Consider the following 15,508-nt stretch of genomic DNA (forward strand, 5'->3'; position numbering starts at 1 on the left):
ACATTTAAAGCTGCCCCTTCCCAGAGAACATCACCCTGCTCTGGAGCACTCTGCACAGTGGGACTTCACCAACAGCTGGAGGTGAAAAACAGGAACAGAAAGATGGGGGAGCCCAGAACCCCCCAGCACACGAGGAAATTAAAGAGTTTTATAAAACCAGCAATAAACCCTTGCTGAAGGGACAGAACACACAGCAACTCCAGAGCCCCCTGCCCCAGCAGAGCCCAGGGAGGGCAGGGTCCTCTCCCAGCCCAGAGCAGGAGCTGCTGGGAATTCCCAGCCCCAGGGAGCTCCAGCACCTCTGGAAATCCTCCTCAGCTTGGATTTGCACCTCATACAATCCCCACTGCTCAAACCCACTCATCTCCCTCATTCCCAACAAGGTTTGTTGCCAAAAAATCCTACCAAAATTTAAAATTTTCTGTAAACAGCTTCTTAATTTCCTGCCACGTTTTCTTTTCCGTTTCCTTTTTTTATTTAATGAATAGGAAAAGTATTTTATGATCTGTTTGTAAAGGAGACCTAGACAAAACTGTAAAATCAAATTAAATGATAAGAAATGCCTGGTTATGGCAGGCTCAGTGAGGGACCCAGCAGCACCCAGTGACAATAAAAACAAGGTCTGCACATAAATCAGTTTTGCTTTTTGAATAAAAATCACAAAATTGTCAAGAAATTCTCCCTAGCTTATAAAATCAGATTTTTCTCAGACTTTATCTCACAACTTAATCTTCTGTCTAGGTTCCATTTATCCTGGCTATCAAATTGTTCATTATTTGCAGGTATTGTGCTCAGACATTTCCTATTGTTTAAGAGCAACAGCCCTGACAAAGCAAAGCCTAAAAGTCATCGTGGTGGATAGGATTTGATGAAAATGAAGTTAGTGCCCATGAAACAGAGCTCTGCTTTAATTCAATAACAGGGCTTTTAGGGCAAGGTATTGTTTAACATGTTTGAGGCTCCCTCCACCAGAAACTGATGAGGTAATGCTGGAGACAGCTTGAGCAAAGTCAAGGGTACCAGGACATTCCAAAAATCTCACTGTCTCCCAGGAACATTTTTTACCTCTGACATCAAGCCTCCAATAAAACCCGAGTCCAGCAGAGCTCCTGTGAATGCACTCGAAGTAATTCAATGCAAAATTATCTCCAAGACAGATGAAGTAGGAAAAATCTACTGGGTTTGGCTGAAAGCATCCACAGGAGAGTAAATCCTTGGAAATGTACCTGAGCTAGGGGCAGATCAAAGTGTCTGCAGTGATTGATGCTGAGAAAAACTCAGGATGCTTAAAAGAAACCACATTTCCCTCTCTCCCTCTCTTTTTGAAAATAATGTTCACAGCAACAAATTAATTTTGAGTTTTGGTAGAGAGCAGATGATTGGAATAATAAAGCCAGGATTTGTTTCATCAGTGAAATGCCCTGCAAGGTTCTTCTGACACTCCTTTTCTTTTTCAGCATCACTGCTTGGAGTTTTGGTTTAAGAGGAATTATTTCCAGACATTCCTCTCCTGAAACTTTTCTTGAGGAGTGTGGTTTTTATGTGAAAATAGCTATTACACTTTGGGCAGCAAAATATCCATGTACCCCAGAGAAGAGACTTTGTAAAAGCAGCAACACCTCAACATTTGTTTTATGGATTTATGTTAGGCTGGATTCATTTTAGTTTTAAAAAATCAAACCTTCTCAAAACCAGGACACTTTGTCCATTTCTACAGAATTTCACAGAATGGGGACCAAGCTCCACAGACCAAATTTCTCATTCTGGTGTTTTATGAGTGATTTGATGTTGTAAATGTATGAGGTACTTCCCTTAAGGAGGATGTTTATTTTCAACCTTAAACACTGCTTAAAATCTCAGGTTTTTAATACGGAACCACAGCATTCTCTGATTTTTTTTTCTATAAATACAATTTTCCATAAACATTCTCATTTTTTACCCACTACACCCTGCAGAAAACCAGGGCAGACACCCCATAAATGCAGGGATGTGGGAGTGGAGGGGCTGAATTTTGGTTTGGGCTGGAAGTTCTGTGCTGATCCCACAGCCCTGAACCTGCAGGGGCTGGGGGAAGGAGCTGAACCCTGCACCAAAGGAGCCCCTGAGCTGCCTCTGCAGGGCTTTCCCCTTGCTGGGAGCAGGCAGGAATGAATTCCTGAGCTGGGGGTTACTCACCCGATGAGAGCCACCATCTGCTCCACGATGTGCTTGCTGAAGGTGATGATGACAAAGAGTTTCTGTGGAAGGACAACCAAGAGCAGTCACACCAAGCCTGGAGCCACCCTGGGCTCCTTCCCCAGCAGCTCCTGCCCGCCTTTCCCTGCTCTCCTCTTTCTTTCTCAATATTTTCAGTATTTCAGTATTTTCCATATTTTCAATATTTTCAGTATTTCAGTATTTTCAGTATTTCAGTATTTTCAGTATTTTCAATATTTTCAATATTTCAGTATTTTCAGTATTTCAGTATTTTCAATATTTTCAATATTTCAGTATTTTCAATATTTTCAATATTTCAGTATTTTCAATATTTTCAGTATTCAATATTTCAATATTTTCAGTATTTTCAATATTTTCAGTATTTTCAATATTTTCAGTATTTCAGTATTTTCAATATTTCAGTATTTCAGTATTTTCAGTATTTCAGTATTTTCAGTATTTTCAATATTTTCAATATTTTCAATATTTTCACTATTTCAATATTTTCAATATTTTAACTATTTCAGTATTCTCAATATTTTAACTATTTCAATATTTTCAATATTTTAACTATTTCAGTATTCTCAATATTTTAACTATTTCAATATTTTCAATATTTTAACTATTTCAGCATTTCCAATATTTTCAGTATTTCAGTATTTTCAGTATTTTCAATATTTTCACTATTTCAATATTTTCACTATTTCAGTATTTCAAATATTTTCAGTATTTCAGTATTTTCAGTATTTTCAATATTTTAACTATTTCAATATTTTCACTATTTCAGTATTTTCAATATTTTCACTATTTCCAATATTTTCAGTATTTTCACTGTTTTCAATATTTCAGTATTTTCAATATTTTTTATTTTACTCCTCAGAGAAGAGGCAGGAGAGCAAAGAAGAGCTGTTCCCTTTCTGGCCCTGTTTGCTCACAGTTTGCATTTCTTGCCGTGTTTTTGCTGCCCATTCTCATCCTCCCCAAACTCCCATTCCCAGAAGCTCAAGGTCACTTTACTCTGTCAACAATGTCCGAGAAATTCAGGGAAATTCACAGCCCCTCACACAAACACCATCACAGAGGGGAAAATAACCCTGATTCAGACAGAAACAGGAAAAAAGAAAAGAGCTTTGGGCACCTGTGATGGAACAGAATGACCACAGTCCCTAATAATCACAGTCCTAACCCTAATCCAAAATGTATCCTAAAACTCTTCAAAACCAACTTAGCACAGTGATATTAACTATGAAAATCTAACCTAGCAAGTTTTACCCCTAAATAAAAATCAAACCTGTAATTCCAAATATAATATTTAATAATATTAAAACCTATTAAACATATTAAAAGACAAACTTCAAATACAATTTCAACCTTACAAGAAAAAAAGGCCATGATTTATCTAATAAAATTTTACAAAGCAGAATAACTCCTAATTCCCTACTAACTACAAAACCATTAACACTGAAACAAAGCAGGATGTAAAACTGCAATGGAACTGACATAATTTGAGTAAGGCAATAGAAAAGGAGTCCCAGGATGGCCACTGCAGCAGTCACTCACTTCCTGTCTGAACATTGCATTAAAAGCCTTTTCCATGACTCTCACATTTCCTAAATTCCAAGTCCAGCCAGATCACTCCAAAAAATCAAGGCTATTGCACAAGGGTGTGCTTGAAAAAGAGAATTAAATTACAAAATCATGATTTATCAACTGTACAAGGCACTGGGAAATGTTTTTTCACTTACATGGGATCTGAGTGTGGAGCACTATAAATTACACAGCAAACACTGTGGTAGCTGAACAAGGTAATTAAAATAATAAAAGGAATATTATCTAATATTATTGCACTTTTCTGTGCTGCCAGAACACATTTTAGCAACACATGGATTTAAAAGCAGAGGAAAATTCAGCTAATACAAAAAGAAGTGTGGAGAAAAAGTTGTTTTACCCCAAGAAATGGAAGAATTTCCAAATCTATTTATTGTTTTCTGCTTAAGCACTGGGCAAAATAAAACAACCATTTAAAAAAAGGATGGGAATAAAAAGCTTGTGTTTAGGGCAAAATAAAGGTTTTAAAGCAGCCTGATGAGGCTGTAACATGAAATATTTTTTTTACTAAAAGCTTCTGTTATTTTGATGGGAGTCACAGCAGAGATTTCCAAACAACAGAGGCAGAGGCACTGCAAAAACCCAAACTCAGCTGAAAACATCCCAAACACAGAGAGAGCTCCAGGCCTGACCACACCAGCAAATCCCCAGGGAATCCAGACCCCAGCTCTCCTCGGAGCAGGGTGATGCATTTCCAGGAGAATTCCACGTTTTGTGCAAACAACTGCACCTCAAACTCAGCACATCTGACCTGGGACACCAGAGCTGCCCCAAAACTGCAGCAAATCCACCCAAAGTGGCCTGGCCCAGCCCAGGGCTCTCCAGGCTTCTCTCAGGCAGCTCAAAAGGGCATTTCAAAGTGCAGAGCAGCGTTTGGTACCACAAAGGAGCTCACTGCTGGAGCCCTGGCAGGCTGCTGAAGGCTGCAGGTAAATACTTGGGCTAACCACCAATTTCCTGAGCGGGTCAGCAGCTGTAAATTACTCACTGGCCTCAGTTTGGAGCAGCCCAGCAGCTCCTTTATTGTAAATCCTTTGCACCAAATTAATTTCCATTACTTCAAGTCGGGCAAGGAGACTGCAGGATTCATTCTCAAGTGACACAGGGGAACAGGCAGGGAAAAAAAATCAAAGTTTCAAAGGGTTCATCCCCAAATAACACAGTGGAACAGGCAGGGAAAGAATCAAAGTTTCAAAGGGTTCATCCCCAAATAACACAGTGGAACAGGCAGGGAAAGAATCAAAGTTTCAAAGAGTTCATCCCCAAATAAGACAGTGGAACAGGCAGGGAAAAAGTCAAAGTTTCAAAAGTTTCATCCCCATATAACACAGTGGAACAGGCAGGGAAAGAATCAAAGTTTCAAATGTTTCATCCCCAAGTAACACAGTGGAACAGGCAGGGAAAGAATCAAAGTTTCAAAGGGTTCATCCCCAAATAACACAGTGGAACAGGCAGGGAAAGAATCAAAGTTTCAAAGGTTTGAGGGGGCAGCACTTGCCTGGATGTGCATTTTAATCACAGCTTTTCCAATCAAGGTTGCACCGAAGAAGGTCCAGAAGGGAACCAGAAAGTGGCCACAAGTTATCCCAGCCAGGTCAAACAGGGGGTTTGGGATCTGTGGAGTGCAAGGGAAAGAGGTTCAGGAATTGCAGCACACACTGGATGGACAGGAACACCCCAGAGGCTGGAATTTTGAAAAATGAACAGTTTCCCCTTCTCCAGCTTGATCCAAAACTTTTGTGCCTTAATAATTACAAAAATGTTGATGTCCCACCACATCACTTCAGTCTCTGGGATTCAGAGAGACAATGTCCCAGACAATTCCATTCTCAAGGTCCCTCCTTGCCCCTGCATCCTGAAAAAAGTTAATGAAAAGTTTTCCATGTGAAATGCACAGAAACCACAGCAAAGTCATTTTGAGTGATTTATCAAATTTTCTCTCTGACAAGGACATCACTCTTGGAAGCCAGAGCTCCAACTGATCCCCAGTGATTTCCAGCTGAGAAACTACATTAAAAACTGGCATTTATGGTCATATGTATCCAGTTTAAAAACACTGATTAGATTTTATTAAGCATATGCATTTCATTTAAAATTAAAAGAATTTTTTATTATTATTAAACTGCTGGCCTGACTTTTGGTATTGTGATACTATCTGTAAAATATTTTTGAAATGAAATCAAGAAAGTGTCTGAATTCCAACCTTTCCCTCTCAGCCTGGAGCACAGGGGCAGTGTCTGAGCAGGGGCACTCCCAGGAGCAGTGTGGTACTGCTGGGGTTTTGTGATTTCAAAAATTGGAATAAAGAGGGCAGATAGAGAATAAAGGAACTGCTCCAATCCTGCAGCCTGTGACAAAGGGTTGCACTGGGCTGCTGGAGAGCAGAAATTCAGATTTATGAGCAGCCACAGCAGCACCTGCAGAGGGAGAAATCTGAACTGGGTTCAAACCACGGGTCCCTGAGCAGGCTCCACCTGCCCTGCCCACCTGGGAAAGCTGCTGTGGCCACAGGAGCTGGGATGATTGTTCCAGAACCTTCTGCTCCTGGAGCTGCCAATGATTGCTCCAGAACCTTCTGCTCCTGGCAATGATTGCCCCAGAACTTTTCTGCCCCTGCTCCTGGAGCTGTCAGGGATTGTTCCAGAACCTTCTGCCCCTGGAGCTGTCAGGGATTGCCCCAGAACCTTCTGCCCCTGGAGCTGCCAATGATTGTTCCAGAACCTTCTGCCCCTGGAGCTGCCAATGATTGTTCCAGAACCTTCTGCTCCTGGCAGTGATTGCCCCAAACCTTCTGCCCCTGGAGCCAAGGCTGCTCCAGGCTCTTCTGGGCTGGTGCTCTGAGGGATTTTTGTTGGTTCACAGAAGGTTTTAATCCCTGCAGAGAATTTGGGGCAGGGGTGCTGTGGGTACAGAATTTACTCAGCACATCCCCAGCAAGGTTTTCTCTGTGCTTGTTACTCAAAGTTGCCAAAAAAAGGCCACAAAACCAAGAGGGCAAATTCTCACAAGTCACAGCGAGGAACTTGGGGGCTGACTCTTGCTTTGTTCTTGCCCAGAGCTGCCTTTATATAGAAATAAACTCCAGACAATCTTGACTTCCTTACTGCCACTAAACAACATGACAGTCAGTTGACTTCACTGGATAAGCCTGCAGAATTTTCATTTCCATTTGCTGGGGTTTTTAGGCAGCATTTTGAAGCCACCACTTGAGAGACAAGGACCCACAGCTGGGACAGCCATTACCACTTCACCAGCAAATTCTCCTAAAATACACATCAAATAAAAGTGCCTAAAATCCAGGAGGAAGATGACAATTACAGGGGAGGCAAGCACAGGAGGCACCTGGTAGAGAAATGCTGAGATGCCCCTGGGCTGGTGAGGGCACAGCTAAATTCAAGGAGCACCCAGAGGGACAGCTCTGCATTCCTGCTTTTCCAAGGCCTCTGGAACCTTCCACTTCTCCCTTTGTCCTGCAGCTGTTGTGTGAGCACATTTACAAACTCACATTTACAAACTCACATTTACAAACTCACATTTACAAAGCCCAGGTGTGCCCTGGTGGAGCCTCATCCCTCCCCCAGCTCAGGGCTGAGCAGGGCCTGGGCAGCAAGGTGGGGAAGAGGTTAAAGCAATGTTTAAATATCACTGAGCAGGAACCCTGGGCTGTTTACAGCCTCCTCTGAAGGTGTTCCCCAACCCCTTCCTCCTGCTCCCCATTGCCCCACCTTGCCCAGTCCCTCACCCCTGCCAGCTCCAAGCTGTGCTGGTGACAAGGACAGGGAATGGCTGGGACAGGGAATGGCTGGGACAGGGAATGGCTGGGACAGGGATGTGTCAGAGCAGGGAGCAGCAGCTCCTGGGAGGATTTAAGGAGCAGCTTGTAGGATAAACTCACTGCAAACATGAGAATGTTTGGAAGGATCAGTGAGCAGGAGCTTTATGTCAGCAGCTCTGACCAGATGAATTGTGGCACAGCACCCACACTGAGCAGGCTCTGTCACCTGGTTCAGGAAAACAGGTGTGGAGTGAAAGCCTCAGAGCTGGGTGATGCTGTGGTTATTGCAGGCCCCATTGGGACTGGGGGTCCCACACTCTGCAATCACATCCCCCAGTTTGTGTGAAGGATGAAGAACAAGGCACACCACTCCTGCCAGCCCCACAGACAGAGGTAAACCTCCAATGTTATTTTTTTATTCTGAAAGAAGAGCATAAAAAACTAAAACAGCATCACTGGAGATGCTCCTTTCACCTCTTGATTAAAGAAGCCATGAGCAGCTTGTAGCTCCACAGCCACAATTGAAATTTCCTTCCTTTTTCTGCCCTTTCTGGTTCCTAATGGCCCAAAGAGCAGATTTGGGAGGGCTGGAAGGGGTGGATGGACACCCTAACCAGGATTTCTGCAGGGACTTTTCCACTCTCAATCCATGCACACTCTGCATCTGAGGATGCCAAGAATTTCAAATACAGTACACCAAGACCTAAAGAAATAAGAACACAATTCCAGCAGCTTTTGCCTCCCTGAGAGACACAGAAAGTGCAAACAAAAATGAGTTGCATGGCAGGACATGCAAAGAGCTGCATTTTGTGCCCACAAATTTCCAATTTCCTGGGAAAACTCACCGAGGCACAGGCCAGGATCCCAAAGAACCCAACCTTCTGCACCAGGTTCTGCACGGCCACCTTCGCCCGGGAAGCGAAGTCCTGGAACAGGAAAATCAGATTATCCATGAGGAAAGCCCACCTGAACAGAGCTCAGAAAGTCTGATATCCCCAGCACTGCCCAGCTGGGACCTGCAGGAATTTCAAACCAGGAGAGCCAGAGTGAAACCCAGAGTTTAGGGGGACAGTGGTGCTGGAATGTGAGCGCCCCATGCACTGAGTTTGGTTCTTCCTCACCCTGGGAGTGGCACTGAGCTCCCACTGCTATGGAAACAGATTTTCCATTATTTATTTCCCCATATCTTTGGAATGCCAGTGCTGTTTGTACCTATTCCCTAAACAAGCAGAGGGAATGAATCCCTCCAATGCCATTTCCAGAGGTAAAAAGGAACTGAGGACAGAAAGAGCAAAAAACTCCAAATAATCCCATTATATCCTCAGATCTGCTCTCCCAAACCCAGGATCTCAACCAAAACTGCCAATTCCAGGCACTGCCTACAACAGAGCTGTAAAATTCATTAAAATCCAGAAAGTTGAGCCTAAATTGCTTTCAAAGCAGGGGAGGTGCAGCCCCTGTGAGTGGAGCTGCTCTGCACAGAGCTGCCTCCTTTCATTCTGGGATCAGTTCTTACTCCTGAGGCTCAAAATTTGCCAAACACCCAGAAAACCCCTTAAAAAAAAAACCAAAAATAAAGATTCTCAGGAGGAGTTTCTTTGCATGTGAGAAGGGAATTTACAAGAGATAAAATTCTTTTGAAGCAAAACTGTCCAGAAAAATAAAAGCAAGGTCAGTGCTTGGCCACAGCAGTTGCAGAAAGCTGGGAATCCTTGGGAATAGCAAACATTAAAAAATAATTACCCATTCCTCTTTAAAAACCTACAAATAAGCAATAAAATTCTGATTTTTCCAGGAGCAATGCAATAAATTACCCAAGGAAATGACTTTAATCAATAATTAATGATATTCTGAATTCCACCCTTCACTATTGAATTGTAGAATTTAGAAGGTCATTAATTATTGATTAAAGCAACTGCAGGCTAATCCAGAAAAATTACATTTATGCAATTTGAACTTGGTTACAGTTCTGTTGAAACCTTAAATACTACACACCAAGGAAGGAAAACTGCAATTATTTTACAATGTTCTTGCAAATTATTTAAATTTTGAGCTGTAGAATTGACAACATTTTCTGGGGCAGATTAAAAAATAATAGATCTGTGATGAGACCATTTGCTTCTTTTTACACCCTTTTTTCAAGGAGTGACTTTTTTCCATTACTGTGCTTTCAAACAGTTAAATTCCCTATTTGAACATTAAAAAACAAAACAAAACAAAAACCAATTATTACTCAAGTCAGAATAATTCTATTTATTGTATTTAATGCCTGGAAAAAGAACTCAAAACTGTAAGAAATGAGATTTTCTAAATCTTTCAGTGGGACATTTTTAGCCACAGGGGAATATAAAAACCCTCTGGAATATCCCATAAAGGTGAATTTCCACACTCTGACCAGGAGTTAGAGCTTGGGCTCATGACTACAAAAGGGAAGAGATCAAAATTCACTTTTTAAATGCCAATTTTCCCTGATATTTGTAGGATCCCCCCAGAACACGAGGGATTAAACCTGATCCCAGTGAGGCTGACACCAAACCCTTGAGCTTGTTCTGACAGGAAACAATCTGGAAAGTAAAACTGATTTTATTTTATTTTATTTTTTAATGAAAAGAGTGCATTTTGACACGAATTGTTCTAAACAAACAAAACACAACAATTTCCTGAGCACCCAGCCCAAAATTCTTGCGACATCCAGGGCAGTTCCTGCTGCAGCCCCAAATTCCCTCGTGGTTATTTCCAGAAAAACAGAACCCAAAAAGGGGATCCCAGCTCCAGTGGGAGCCCCAGGATTTGGGATGCAGGGAATAAAATACCCTTTTATTTCTATTTGATTAAAAAAAAAATTATTTTATTTATTTCTAGGATTTTCCCCAAGGAAAACAACACAAACACACAGTGAAAAATCTTCAGGATTCTTTACAAATTCATTTAAGCACCAAAAAGTGCTAAAGCAGATTCTGTCCTTGGGAAAGGTGTCCTGGAATTGTTCTTTTTAGAAGGACAATTTCTATTTTATAAAAATACTCTTTTATTTTATTTATTATTATATATGATTACATATAATATAATATATATTATATATTATAATAATTATATATATTATATTACATTACATTACGTTATATTATATTATATTATATTATATTATATTATATTATATTATATTATATTATATATTTATTATATTATATATTATTTACTTATTTTATAAGACTTTCCCTAAGGAAAACAACACCTCTCCAATTGCCCAGGCAAACGCAGGAGTGAATAATCTTCAGATTCTTTACAAATTCATTGAAACACCCAAAGGTGCTAAAGCAGATTCTGTCCTTGGGAAAGGTATCCTGGAATTGTTCTTTTTAGAAGAACAATTCCTATTTTATAAAAATACTCTTTTATTGTATTTATTATTATATATTATTATATATAATATATATAATATTATGTATATTATAATAATTATATATTATATTATATTATATATATTATATATATATTATATTATATATATTATATTATATATAATTTATTTATTTTATAAGATTTTCCCTAAGGAAAACAACACCTCTCCAATTGCCCAGGCAAACACACAGTGAATAATCTTTAGATCTTTACAAATTCATTTAAACACCCAAAGGTGCTAAAGCAGATTCTGTCCTTGGGAAAGGTATCCTGGAACTGTTCTTTTTAGAAGAACAATTTCTATTTTATAAAAATACTCTTGTATTTTATTTATTTATAAGATTTTCCCCAAGGTAAACAACACCTCTCCAATTGCCCAGGCAAACACACAGTAAATAATCTTCAGATTTTTACAAATTCATTGAAACACCCAAAGGTCTAAAGCAGATTTTGCTGTTGGGCAATTGGAATTTGCCCCTGGATTTGTTCCCTGCTCAGGCATTTCTGGAGCAGAGCTCACTGGGGCCATTTGCAGCCCCTATTTTCTCCCCCATTTCCCAAAGCAATATTTTCACTTTTATCAGCCAATAAATATTTTTTTCCTCGCAGTTCCATAAATCTGATGGCAAAATATCTTGAAAATAAAACTCTCCAGGACAATTATTGAAATGGCTCCATGATTTATTTGCATGGAAGTTGTTTCTATTCTGATTTTAATTTATTCCCCCATTATCTTTTACTGTGTTGCTAATGCACTGTTGTATTCATTTGCACAAGCTGGGATTGGAAATAAACTCTCTAGAAAATGACCTAGAAACTAATGGTTGCAGCACAGCTGCTTTAATAAAATATATTATTATAATTAGATATAAATTGACTGTATTAACTTAGGGGAAAGCACCATTTTTAACCAAATTTCTTAAAAAGAACCAGCTTCCCTCACCCACATTTCTCCACTACAAAATTCAAGGCTGCCTTGAAATTAATATTTTCCCTCCAGCTACAAACATATAAAACATTAAAAAGCTAATAATGAAGGTCTTTAAAAGAAGTTTAACAAGTTTGTCTCAAAAAAACCCCAAACCAAAACCAATGTTGGAGCAAATTTTCTCACCTTGTTAATTCCTAACTTTATTTTTTTAAGTTATTACTCAGCTTGTTTCCCTCCTAAGTTTTGGTTTTACATTGTCTGTCACAAAGTACTTCATGGAAAGCAAATTTTAAATTCTAAAACTTTCACTCAAGAACTTGTCATTGATTTTCCTTTTTTCCAAATTTTCTAAAAAAACCAAAAGACAATTAAAGATTTTTTTGGTACCTATTTTCTGTCATCTAATGTAATCAGTGCTGTGGATAATTTGCAGGGTAATAAACCAACAAAACTACGAATCCCAGCCTCAACATTTACTCTGTGAAAACAAGTTCAGAACTATTTCTCTTTGCTTCCTTCCTTAAATTTTGTTGGACAAATCTTTGTGACATCTGCAACAATCAAAAAGCCTTCAAAGTTTCATTTCCCTGAGAATTCAATCCCCAGTTTTACAAATTTTACCTCTTTCACAACAGAATTTTTTTTTTCTTTTCTAAAGCCTGCATGGGGAACAATCTTTTCTCTATTTTTTTTTTTAGCATTTGAAATAAAAGAACTTTTATCAATTACTGCTTTAAAAAAATAATATTTTTATATATATATATGAAAAGAGACAAAAGTTGAGCTACTTACAGGCAAACCATTTTCCCCCCAAATTAAAGTTTCTAGCCTGGACTGGGCTCCCAGCTAATTGTGATTCATTCTTTCGAACATTTCAGGATGCCTGAGCTCACTGTGTCCCTTTGCAGGATGATTTATTTCTTTTTGGGGTTTGGAAATGGATTTCCTGTGAGTGCCACAGAGCAGGCAGAGGAAGGCTCAGTGATTGAGGATGACTTCATGGGGTTCATCAGCACATCCCAAAGGCAGGGAAAGGTCAGGGATGATTCCCCAGGCCGAGCTGTCCTGATCTGCTCAGCCTCAGCAAAAGGCAAATTTCCAGCATTTCATCCACCCCACTGCCCCCACAGGACAAAAACCCCTCCCAAACTCCCAAACTTGAAGGGATGCTCAGGAGAATTTGCATGTTCTGCCTCGGTGTAAATATGGAACTTTTATCCCTGCAAAATCCTTCCTGAGGGAGAGAATGGACAACCTTGTCTAAGTTACAAAGTTTTGCCCCATCCTTCTGCTTGATTTGGTTTCCATTTAAAATTTAACCTCTCACTGTGAAGTTGGTGAGCTCCTCAGTGTGAGGGAAGAACAAGCACCTCACCAGGTGAATAATAGCTAGATTTAACTAACTAATAGTTAGATTGAACTAACAAGCTTGAGGAAAAATTGTTTTAATAAATCAAATTGTTTTAATAAATCAAATTGTTTTGATAAATAAAACCTCACCAGTTTTAGCTAACAAGCTTGAGGAAAAAGATAATTTTAATAAATATTTTTTCCTCTTTTCCCTCTCTAACAGAACAGCCACAATTAATTGTTCCCACTGCAATTGTGGAGCATCTTTTTTCTTCCTGTGCAAGGGCAGAGCTGGTTGATTGATCCACAGGAATAGCTGGAGGTGTCCAAGGAGCTCTGAATAATCAGAGTTGCACTGAATCCCCCAGAAAATACCTGTGACACTTCCCCAGCCCTTCTGCACAGATGATGCAGTGTGAGAGTTCATTTTCAAACAGCTGCAATCAGATTTTGGGAGCACTGAGGAACCAACAGCTCCCATCACATCCCAGCTCAATCTCAGAGAAAAACCATCCAGATCCACATGCCAGGGATTTGAGGCCTGGCCAAACTTCTCTCCTTTTCTTTCCTGCTGTAAATACCTCAAGCACTTTAGAATAAATTGATGAAGTTGGCAGATGTAACACAAAGATGGAGATTGGATTTAGTGCAATCCCATCCCAAGCTCGTGGAGTTCATTCCCTGCTCAGGAGGCCTCATCCATGCCATGGACATTCCTCACCTGGGAGGTGCTGGCCTGGAGGAGTTAAAAGATTTTTCTAGCAGGCCTGGAAGGGGATACACAGGATTTGTGACCCTGACAGAAAACAGGAACACGAGTGAAAAACCATGAAAAGGCACAAAGAGAGATCTGAGTGTGTCACACCTCAGAGGTTCTCCAGGAGAACTCTGGAGCAGCTGCAGAGAGGGAAATTCCTCCTCCTCCTGCAGGTTCCCCAGGCCAAATGTGTCCCTTTTGTGTGGACAACCCTCAAGATCTGAGCATTATTTCTATTATTTTGAGCATTATTTCTATTCTTGTTAGAATAAAAAAGTTTAATTATCCAGATAACCATCTGAAGTAGAGAACATTTTTTCCCCCCCAAAGATTGAAGGCTGGGTATGAAGTTACCACTTGGATCACCAAAATTAGAGAGTCCTTAACATTTAAAGAGCTGCCTACAAAGACAGTGCCCCTCTTTATGTAAAAATCCCAGTTATGTTAAAAATGAGCTGCACAGTATTTTGTTTCTTCTGGCTTTCTGTTCCAGCACAATGGAATCAAACACAGCTTATGGGAGAATGACCATTTGTGGTGAAGGAATGGATTGCAGGATTTCAGACTGGGAGGAATTATTAACTCCCTGCAATAAAGCATTGACTGCAGGGGAGCCACAGAGGTACCCAAGGCTGGGAGGTCACAGTGGTTCAGCACTCACTGCTCTACCCCCACCAGAATATCAAAAATAGGAATAAATTACAAACAGGAATATTGTGATAGCAGCTCAGGGATCTTTGTTCCAGCTTTCTCCAAAATGCTTCCAGGTAAATGCAAAGGGGCAACAAAAAGGGGAAATTTCCATTTGATGCCTGGAGAGCAGGGGCTGTGAGGGGAAAGGTTTAAACTTCCTCATCACCCAAAAATCTGGGAAAGAAAAGGTCCTGTCTGGGAAATCAGACCCCCAAAAGAGGGAGCTGGAAAAAATAATTTTCAAGGATTACTGAAAGCAGTGGTGGGATGGTGGCAGAACTAAGCCAGGACTAAGTCTGATGAAAGAAAGGGATTTGCACACAACAGGCACATGGCAGATATTCCAGATTCTAAGGGAGTTTCACTTCATGAGAAATCTGGGTTTTCTGAGGCATTCAATTCTGGAAAAGGAGTTGGGTAATCATGGAAAAGTTGCAAGAGAAAAGGACGTAGATGCTGAACATGATAACAGCTTGAAAAAGTACAAGATGAAGGCAACCAGGCAGCAATAAAACAGCCTTGGCTTCTCCAAAGAACTGGGGAAAGAAGAGAGCAGCACCCACAAAGCCTCATGAAACAGATTGTGCTGGTGATCTGAGGGCTTGAAACTGGTTCAATATTCAATATTCAGTTCAATATTCAGAATATTTGCAGGCAAGGATACAGTAGATATTCCAGACAAATCCCAAGTCAACAAGAAATTCTGTTTACAGGTGGATTCTTCCTTTGTGAGGATGAGAATGCAGCACAGATGGTGAGGGATTTATTTCCACATCTGTTTGTCCTCAGATTCTTC

The 15,508-nt window shown here is 40.2% G+C and overlaps 1 protein-coding gene across 1 annotated transcript in view; it reads right to left on the reverse strand.

The window, feature by feature from the left end:
• VMP1 (vacuole membrane protein 1) overlaps positions 1-15,508 on the reverse strand; it is a 62,174-nt gene that overhangs the window by 9,855 nt on the left and 36,811 nt on the right. Inside the window, exons 8-10 of the mRNA XM_054647084.2 lie at positions 8,425-8,505; positions 5,303-5,419; positions 2,176-2,237 (exon numbers count right to left, since the gene is read on the reverse strand). Coding sequence (XP_054503059.1) covers positions 2,176-2,237; positions 5,303-5,419; positions 8,425-8,505 — 260 coding nt within the window. The remainder of the gene's footprint in view (positions 1-2,175; positions 2,238-5,302; positions 5,420-8,424; positions 8,506-15,508) is intronic.

The sequence above is a fragment of the Agelaius phoeniceus genome, chromosome 20 (genome assembly GCF_051311805.1).
Source record: "Agelaius phoeniceus isolate bAgePho1 chromosome 20, bAgePho1.hap1, whole genome shotgun sequence".
Lineage (NCBI taxonomy): Eukaryota > Metazoa > Chordata > Aves > Passeriformes > Icteridae > Agelaius > Agelaius phoeniceus.